The following is a 10,929-nucleotide window of genomic DNA, read 5'->3' on the forward strand; positions in this document are numbered from 1 at the left end:
AATTTGATTCAGGATAAATGACCAATTGTTCTTTTTTCACACCGCTAGCAAAATGTAATGACTTTAAATCGTCACTGATACTTCGAAAATTCAATTTGACTTGAATTGTGACTTGACTCGTGACTTGACTTGACTTGACTCGACTTGACTCGAGTCACCTCCAAAAAACGAGTGACTTGACTTGACTCGAGTCACCTTCAAAAATAGATTGACTTGACTTGACTCGAGTCAAAATGTGCAACGACTCGAGATGACTCGTGACTCGAAGGTAGTGACTTGATCCCAACACTGATGCAGCCGGTAATGATCTAAGATTAATTAGGGACATGCTAAGCTATACAGGCAAACTGTCATTTTGCTGGTCCTACCAGCATAGTCTGTGCTTACCTTTAGACCACTTTCCGCGGCATCAGGACTTTGACAGCACTTACGTGAACGTGAACCTCAAAATTTCTGAGTGTGACACACAGAACGCGAACGTGAACCTCACGTTCACACCATCACTCATAAGCACCTTCGCATTATTTATTCGCGTGTTTTCTGCTTTCCGCTCAATGAAGACAAGACATACAGGCTACAACGGTTTCCTTCACAGTACGCCTGTCATGTTTTAAAAGTTTTTGTGACGCAGCTGTTCTTTGTTCATCATGTATTTCGTAACTCAACATGTCCAGAATTATTCTTAAATCATTATCTGTAGACCAACCTACAATGCGCTTACAGAATCACCACCGTTCGCAGACCCCTTGAACAGCTGATCAGCAAGCCACCACCTTCGTGATCATTGAAGCATAGCAGATTAGTCAATCAAGCGCTGTGACTTCGTGATTACTAGTATTCTCGCCGTCAATGGTCGCTGACACGTCCACTCTACGGCAGTTACTTTCAAACGCTTTTAGACAAATCTTAACGACTTTCCTGTGAGCTTATTGCAGGCTCATTGACGTTTTCACACATACACATCATTTTTGAGATTTACAAATTATGGACGGTGTCAATAGTCATTTTGCTTCGGTGGCGAGCATGCACTCCGCAATTTCGAACGTAGCCACCTTCGATTAGCTCAGCGATCCCCTGATTTCGTTTTCATCTTTCCTGGGCTATGATAAGTCAAGTATTAGGTCGCTTTTCTATCACTAAAATTGACTGAAGGTCATTGCGTCACAATCGACCCCTTCGTTATTTTTTGCTCCCCTGTCTTTCAAAGTCGACCCCACCTTGTGAGTCACCGGATTAACTGTAAAAGTATACGACCTAGTGTTGCATTTACAGCAAGAGTTGTGTTAAACAAATGCTAGTCTGAAAATGACAAAATAAATCTTCCTTCAAGTCGTATAATTAGGCTATATGGGTCATAAGGGTGTGAGCAATTCCGAAAAAACATGTGCTATAAGCATTTGGACGAATTTCTCCACATTTGGTCGACGTATACGATATGGGATTGTTGGAACCCTTGGAATCGACTTCGGTAGAACGAACATAATTATAGCACGTATACAGTTAAATATCATAGCACCGTTTAGGACGGGGGTGGAAAGGAGCCATATTGACCCTATATTTTCAATTCTCAGTTTCGATCCACGGTAGCATCATATTTGAAGATCCATGATGTCATGCCCTTGAAACCAAACAAAAAAATATGTTTCAAAGAAGGGCTATGATTGGAAAATGTTAGTTTTAAATTCATTTTTGTTTCAAATACAAACCTAATGCGACCCTCGACTACTTCTAATTTTTGAAATTACATATTTCAGTATTTCTCACGCCTTCATTTTCGACTTCCACTTGAAGTAGTTTGACATTGATACTTATACATGTAATTGATAATGCATTTAAAGCGTTACTACCACTGCTAGTTGAGTAGCAACGGTGACTAATTTTCCCATCTCCACACTAATGACTACTTTGATCAACTTCTATGCTAACCACAATACAATATTATCGTCTCATTGCTGGATTATTGTGCCTTGTGCGTCGTAGAAGTTATTGTATGAGAGTGGGAGTACACGGTAAAGTCACTCATTTTATGTGTGGATTTCTGTACGACCGTCTATCACAGTACGTTGTGATTAATTCTGCACGTTGCTCTGGAAAGGAAGACACAACGAGAGTCATTTTCGCGTATGGACGTGACGCCCCCAAAGTCAATCTGCCTATAATTTCGGGAACTATCACGGAAGTAATCGAGGTTGCATAACACTGCTTCCAATTTGAAAATATCATGTTAATATCATACTTTTCCAGGCGTCCGAAGTCTCCGTTTGCTAGATAAGAAACTACCTGTCTTGAATTTTGAAGGTTGGATATTGTTGTACAGCAGATTGAGGTCTACACATACTTACAATAGTAGAATCTACACATTTAGATGTCACCAGCTTGAATTACTTCGATCTTCACATCAAACCGTTTACAATACCAGGTCGAGACACATATTATCATTGTTCGTATCACAAATTACCAGTGTTCGAAGAGAAACAGCATATGATCCAGGTATGACATCGGTGAAAACTAATTTTGTTATTTGAAGAGCTTCGTGGAGGTACAGAACTTCAATATACAATTAAATAGTATATTCATATTGAAATGAACCCGAATATTTTCGGCTGACACTCGTCAGGGGTAATCGTCAGCAACTAGTAGAGAATTGGAAAGAACATTGTATATCAACAATCGTATCACAAAATATGACGTCACCAGCAAGAAATTTCGAAATTTCTTGCTGGTGACGTCATATTTTGTGATACGATTGTTGATATACAATGTTCTTTCCAATTCTCTACTAGTTGCTGACGATTACCCCTGACGAGTGTCAGCCGAAAATATTCGGGTTCATTTCAATATGAATATACTATTTAATTTTGTTATTGTAATTCCATATTCACACCACGTGCCGTATGTACTATAGGTAACGACGTTACTGGTCCTTCCATCACCGGTCAACATATCTATTTATTCGTAATTACATGAAGGTATTGGTAGAATAATATGTTCGTCGCCATAAAATAGTATTTTCCGTCCCTGTGATATCGTAACGACATCTCAACTACATGTACCTGCGATCCCCATTATGCACGCCCGCATTTTCAATCAATTTAGATTGCAAAATGACTGCGTGTATTGTTGTAAACATATTCATTAACAAGGAATCTTGTTCTATTCGTTATGATAGCGATGAAGACAAATGGGTCGGACGGAAGAAGAAGCATCAGTGCAAGCAGGGGTTCGCAACTTGTTGCATTGTACTGAGCTAGTATACTAAGCCAGTATATTGCTACAAGTAAGCAAATGAGCTTTCGTTTTGTTGACAAAAGTGTTGACACTAATTGAGATTCAAGTCGACCGGAGAGCAAAGACAAAACACAAGGAATGGTATCCAATAAACTTGTTTAGATTCCTATACTGTCCCTCAGCTTATGATCTTTCCTTCCACCTTTGGAGTGCAAGCAGGGGTTTTCAGTCATGATGAACTTCCGGACTAAATGTGCGACCGGAAACGCGATGTTGGCAGATTTACACCACCCATCGATGAATTGGTTAACAGTAAACAAAATTATAGCCTCTCATTACATTTAGTCGTGGTGCTTAAAGTATATTTTACGTGACAAATATGTTTTCTGAATTATAGATGATTTGATCAGATTACATGTTCTACCAGGAGTGGTACGCTTGGCAATACTGAGCGTCCAAGTGGTACGAGATTGTAAAAAGGCTGTGAGTCCCTGCGCTAGAGCCCCCACAAATTTTGTCATTCCGACAGTTTATATCCTTCCGTTACGTTGGGATGAATCTGGCATTTCATCGTTCAAATCTGTCTTGCTTACTACTTTTCTCTCTCGTTATTCTGGCTACGTGTTGAGTATGTTGTATTGACCCATGTGTATACTTTCGTTTCAGTTTAAGGTCATGATAACACCAGGCCACGAGAAATATGTACACCACCTCACGATATTCCATTGCAAAGAATGGTTGGTGGTAAGTATTCGTCATTTTATCGCTGAACTCTAGGCCAGTGGTTCCCAACCTTTTTGCTGTCACGGACCCCTTTAGACAAATTATTAATTCCGCGGACCCCCTGACTAAATTTTGCCTGAAACTCAATGAACAGTAGGGCTCTTCAAAAATGACTTTTTTTCTCAAATCGTACTGGCTACTTGACAAAATTGTTAGGTTACCAAATTTAAGCCTACACACAAAATTTGGTTCAATTCCAGCCAGTAACCGCTTTGCTACAGGAGAAGAAAGTTTCTATTTATTATGTAAAAATAAACAATAAAAAATTTGAAAATTTTCTGTTCACCCCATGAAAGTGTTAGGCTGTCTATAGAAACGATGCCCGACAAATTTGGTTCAATTCCAACCAGTGGAAGCGGAGTTATTACCGTCGAAAAATTCGGATTTGAATAAAATATTATTTACGGTGACCGATTCTTTGTTTATTTATTATAGTTGTGGTCACCGTAAATACTATTTTATTCGAATCCAAATTTTTCGACGGCAATAACTCCGCTTCCACTGGTTGGAATTGAACCAAATTTTGTGAGCATCGTTTCTATAGACAGCCTAACACTTTCATGGGGTGAACAAAAAATTTTCAAATTTTTTATCATTCATTTTTAAATAATAAATAGAAACTTTCTTCTGTAGCAAAGCGGTTACTGGCTGGAATTGAACCAAATTTCGTGTGTAGGCTTGAATTAGGTAACCTAACAATTTTATCAAGTAGCCAGTACGATTTGAGAAAAAAAAGTCATTTTTGAAGAGCCCTAATGAACAGACTATATTGACTAATGTAATAATTATGCTACTCAACTACTGTTCTGTCTCAAATTTCTGTTATTGTTGTTGTTGTTGCTGTTGAAGAAATAAATAATAGGGATGGTGTGAACTTGAGGTTCACGTTCGCGTTCTGCGTGTGAACCTCCGATATTTAGAGGTTCGCGTTCACAAACGAACCTCGGTAGGTTCTGCACTGTGAACCTTTTTCATATATTACGATTTTCACTTCATCACAACATATTTGGTTGAAATTTATTGCATTTCAACTGCGGGCAATTCTATGCATGGCGTTGGCAGCATAAAAAAATCAACACTAAACGAGCATGTACCTTGACCATCTCAAAAATATTACTTGCTTTGTTACCAACGTTTGCTCGAAATATCCAGCTTTCCGTTTGTGAGTATTTAGTGACTCTCTGCTGTGAGCTTGACCCGCAATCTCATAAAATCAAGGGCGAAATACACTACGTGTATCGATGGTCAGCGAGTGATGCTTATTCAACCAATTGACGAAATTGATGTCGTTGTCTGATGTAAAAAATCTAGCAGGCGTACAGAGTCAATCTTAATTTCATATGTTTATTGTATCATAAAATCCAAATCCGTGCGATTGGGGTGTTGGCTACTGCTGTATAACTTGTTAATGGGGTAATACCGGTAGCAAGTATAGAAACCCTCTGCTTCACCATCAACGTAGCAATACTCAATCGCCGAATACGTTGTACGGCCAGGCCTTGACCGTTAGGGCGTAAGCATATATTCCTTCGGAAGTCCTTGTCGAAATTGTTGGCAAAGCGATGGAAGACATTGATTTTCTGGGATGATTATATAAATTAATTGCCCCAGTTGATACATCTGGTGACGTTTAAAACGTCAATATGTACTTCAGCATTGAGGCATTCTGTAGCCCGAGTCGTCGCTAGATATAGTGTATATTAATATAGGCTATCACTTCACTGAAATGTAGGGTTGGAATTAGCAATATGACGTCACGTGACGTCATGAGGTTCACGTTCTGGTTCACACAGAACCTTTCAAAAAGGTTCATGTTCACACGAACCTGAACCTTTCAGAGGTTCACACCATCCCTAATAAATAACAACAGAACGAAAGAACTAAAGAACAAACGCTGAATACAACATTGGCAAAGTTGAATAAACAATTGACCAGCAATATAATACAAAAGTAAAGAAACTAAAAAAGACGAGATTGGCTGACGACCAACCCGATACATTGGCACAGCAAGAGAAGAGGGTCAGAGGCTGTTTACGGACGTTGCGGCTCCCATTGTTAGGACTTGGTCGCCCTTCGCCAAGGAGTTTTCCGCGTGGATCGCAGGTTGGGGACCACTGCTATAGGCCTTTCATTTCTCTTTTGAAACGTGATATCCTCTCACTTTAGTTTAGAGCAGTGGTCGGGAACCGTCGGGAACCTTTTTTGTCCGAGGAGCCATATTGGCCCTATTTTTTCCATCTCAACTCCCAAAGAGCCATACATGCCAATCAACTGTTACATCACAATTGAAAATTCATGACGTCATGGTTGTACAATTATGCATTTATTAGTGAGTTTTATACTCAAATAAATGATTAAGCTGTAAATAAAGCAACGAAAGACTTCACCGAAACTTGCACTTGTCACTACCTTCAACTCCAGTGAGTTGACACAAAAGTCTTTGTCAGCATGAACACAAGTCATGCGTGACGGTATGAGCCACAATGGTAGCACTAATTCGAGCTCACTGCATGGGATTCCTCGTGTGCGCCATATTTTCTCAGTAAAATCTGGTCTTTATTGTTCGGAAATAAAGGTCGAAACGCGAGGTATAGAACAGACGGACCAAGCCTCACCCTTGATAACGCAATTCATATGTAGCTTAGAATTTTTTACAACTGATATTAATCGAATGCGACTGTCACACTGATTACGAAAATCTAAATACTTATCGACTTCTTAAAGTATTCGACGTCAACATAACATTGCGCTACACGTATACATTTTATCGCCGGTACTACACAGAGCTACACTTACCGATCAAGAACGTGGATAGCTATGGCGTTGTTTGTAATTCGAGTTTGTAATTGTCACATTCACAACATCTCATTTCGCGACGTAGATCAGGAAGACAATGCATATTTGAAAACTGCGTTTTGAAATGGACGGCGCCGTGTCTGCTATGCTCTTTCATTAATCAACGTATCGCGCAATTCAAGATTTCGAGTCGGGTACATAGAATTCGCGAGTGATATTGGCCACCGGCGTGACAGTAACTTAAATTTGATGATTTTGAAAAGAGGGGGTCCGAGCCCCTAAACCTGAAGAGGACATTGTCTTTACCTCTCAAAGACATGTTTGTACTGCCACGAGAATAATTATTTAGGCCGTGATTAAAATTTACCAACAACTCGTTGCAATATTGATCAATTCAATACAAAAATAAATATTTGGCAAAGAGCCATATCTTATACCCAAAAGAGCCATATATGGCTCGTGAGCCATAGGTTCCCGACCACTGGTTTAGAGAGTTCTAGGTTGACTGTGTTGACTCGCGTTCGAAATAGCGAGTGTGAAAACTGCAAGTGTCTTAACAGCGACGAATTCAACGAGGCGTGTGTCATGATTAAGAGTCGCTCAACGTAACCCTAGCTAACCTCTTCCTTATACCTCTTTTACGTATTACAAGCTAACCAGTCCTCAAACCAGACCAAGACAACTAAATTATTCTAGTTCTGTAGTCAAACTAAATAGAGCGAAATGCCGGTAATCCAATTCGGGAAATGCCTCTATGTCTATACTATAATTTTAATTTTAATCTAATTTCTGGTTTTACTTAACAGTCTACAGGAGAACTGCGTGAAACGAGCCAAGCTTGCTGTTCAGACAATATGCCATTCTCTTGCTTTATTAGAATTAACTTCGATTTAATACTAACTGAACTTATTCAATATGTAGGTTGACACGAACTCGGTAATTCTAATTCTAATCTAATTTGCGAAAAATTGTAGCTATAATTTTAATTCCTATCTAATTTGGAAAAACTGAAAATTTTCTAGTTGTCCAACTCTGCTATAGAATGTGTGATTTCGATTTTTATGTCGACGATACTTAGTTAAACTTTACTAAAGGCTTATCCAATATACTGAAAATGAATTAAAGATATTGATGTCTAATTAAGTAATACGATTATTATCAGATCGATAGCTATGTATACATGGTGTTGCTCTTCCAGACTGATGAAATGCTAAACTTAACCGAGGAGTGCTATGTCAAAGACGTGGGCAGTCATTGGGAATACTGCACGGCTATCGTCTTTACCTGGGCAGTTGGAATGACCGAGTTCACTCTTCCAGATCACGTCGGCCTTCCTTTAGGATCACCAGGAACTCCGAAAATCGTCAAGTTCGAACTGCATTACGATAATGTAGACCTCGACGAGGGTAAATATGCTATTGGGATACCCGAATTCGCCCCTGTCATGGATTACAGCTATCGATATCACTATTAACGTTTTTCGAGATCGCGATTCGATTCGAAGCAGTAACATTAAAACCGGGATTCTCGTTTATCAATATCACGGTGAAAGGGTTACCATTAGGGTTGCATTTAAAACAAACAGTGTTTAAAACAAAGGGCTTAAAAAAAATGTTTTTTTTTCAAGGTGTAAAATTATGCCATAATTGCGTAAATACTTTCCAAAAACATGTTGAAAGAGCCTACGGACAATTACCACCAGCTATACCCGACGTGTATCGATATGCGATGGTTGGAACCCTCAAAATAGTCGGTTCAACATTAATATTACAGATATTTCGTCAAAGGAGCTATATTTACCCTATACTTTCGATTGTCAATGTCAATCCACTATGACGTCACAATTAGATATTCGTGAGGTCGTGACTTTAAAAATTAACAAACAAAAAACAATGAAAAACATGTTTTAAATTAGGGCATTGTTTAAACATGTTTGTTTAAAATAGATTTTTGTTTTAAATGCAACCCTAGTTGCCATATATCTCGAGGACACATTTTACAAATCAGTCAGTGCGATAATATCATTCGTACCGCATAGCCTAACTAGTTGTTTTGTGTTTATTTGTGTAGATTTATGTAACGGATTATTAAAAAATTGTAATGAGACCGCCGCGCAATATTATTAATATTATTGAAAAAGTTTGATAGGGCCTGCCACTGTGTTATCCGATCACAAGTAATATATTGACGGTTCCACGGCGCATTAAACAATATTTGGTATTTTTGCAATCATACCTATTTCATTGCACTTTGTGAAAATGCTGTGGGTTGATCACATCTTCACAGATATGTGATATGGCTGACTCTGTACTATAAGTTTCGTTTGCCTGTGACAAGTCCAGTCAAGGTTGAAAACCGTCCACATTGGAAACTAGTATCGAAAAATTAATTCTCGTTGAGAATTAACCCGCAGTAGCGTAAAGTCCATAATTTCTTTGTTCGAAAACCCACCTCTCACTATTCGAATCAAATCATTATCTTTAATACTCGATTCACATTCGAGCACTCGAATCCTTGTGCCCAGTCCTATATATAAAGTGCCTCTGTGGAGAATCAGATTTCGACAATAATTATGAGGTCGAATTTAAATTAGTTAGGGCAACCCAATGACTTCCAATTTCGTACGCTTTGTCCCTTTCGATCACGACGTTGTGACCTCATTGATTTAATACCTGAAAGTCAGTTATTAGTATAATCTTGTGCACGAAAATTGGTATCTATCATTTCATTAACGTTTTATGATGTCATTGTGTGAACCATTCCTGAAAACCAGTAATCTTTGGGACAAGTCGAAACGAGAATAAATATATTCCCGATGTGTTGTGGCCATTTGTTATGCTTTGTATGGGGGCTAATGTTTTTGTGAGGTCCAAAGCATGGATGAATTAGATCGAGTCTGATATAAAGATTTTAACCATATTCGGATTTTAAAAAGTTTGCGATATTTTTGTAATGAATATATATTTGAATAGTGACATTAAATTTTTAGGCTTTTTCTGTTTTCGTGCGACTTTTAATTAAGTTACCGACATTATCGGATTTAGATTATGATTATGAATTTGGATTTGTCTTCCATTATTAAGCAAAATCATGATTTGGATTTGAAGATTTTAGTTCCACTCTGAAACAAATTTCAACAGACTGCACATGGTCTTCGATATGATCTGAGAGTTGATTTCGCAGTTACCTTATCCGTTCATAATTCCCATTCATTTTTAAAGGGGTGGTTGACTCAACAGCGGTGCGCATTTTGTACACCCCTAACTTGCGCGAGTTCGACGCCGGAGTGCTACTGACTGGTCATGTTATCAGCCCCTATCTCTTGGTGCCTCCCGGGAGTAAAGATTTCATCGTTTACGGACACTGCACGGAGCAGTGTTTGAGAGGAGTAACGAATGAATTCATGACTTTCCCGCCAGGAGTTCAGTAAATAACATATCACGTTTAGATTATGAAACACGGCAATCAAACGCAGATCAACGTTTCCGGGGAGTCCATGCACTCTCACACCGCGGGACATAAAATGATCCTGAGGCATTATAGGTAGGTTTCCGTGTGGTCCCGACACACCGTGAACTTTTCATTCTACCGTCACCCTCTCTTTTTGCTAATCATGCGTCGGCAGGCCTAACGCGGCTACGTTCATAGGGGGCTCGTGCTCAGTAACCAATTACTTTCACATTTATGTCAGTTTTTCTTCTTGGTGGCTATTTGGATTTCAAAGGGGCGATATGGGGGTCACTGGGCTCAGGGAGCGATATGATGGTGAGAAGAAAAATGGTGTCGCAGTAGATGATGTAGTAGGGAGAGGGACACATGATTACATAGTAGAACAATAGTTCTTCCGTCGCGCTAGCTCAGATTATTTTCCACAATATATTTCGAACCAGGTATTGTATCCTGCAGCGTACAGCGTGTCTAAATCGAAGAAAGAGTCACCGTACCCCTTTTTAGAGTGAAAGCCCTGTGTACATCAGTGTTGGGATCAAGTCACTACTTTCGAGTCACAAGTCATCTCGAGTCATTGCGCATTTTGACTCGAGTCAAGTCAAGTCAATCGATTTTCGAAGGTGACTCGAGTCAAGTCAAGTCACTCGTATTTTGGAGGTGACTCGAGTCAAG

At 39.1% G+C, this 10,929-nt stretch overlaps 1 protein-coding gene across 1 annotated transcript; it reads left to right on the forward strand.

Annotated features, from left to right (window-relative positions):
- Positions 1-7,987: 7,987 nt before the first annotated feature.
- Positions 7,988-10,350, forward strand: LOC145432683 (DBH-like monooxygenase protein 1 homolog; the record flags this gene model as incomplete). Its single annotated transcript, XM_080309517.1, has 3 exons — positions 7,988-8,213; positions 10,029-10,195; positions 10,256-10,350. Coding segments are annotated over exons 1-3 (488 nt in total), but the record flags the coding sequence as incomplete, so codon positions are not given.
- Between the last annotated feature and the right edge of the window lie 579 nt (positions 10,351-10,929).

The sequence above is a fragment of the Botryllus schlosseri genome, unplaced genomic scaffold (assembly GCF_051294905.1).
Source record: "Botryllus schlosseri isolate E-star unplaced genomic scaffold, Bs_hap1 Bs83a, whole genome shotgun sequence".
Classification (NCBI taxonomy): domain Eukaryota; kingdom Metazoa; phylum Chordata; class Ascidiacea; order Stolidobranchia; family Styelidae; genus Botryllus; species Botryllus schlosseri.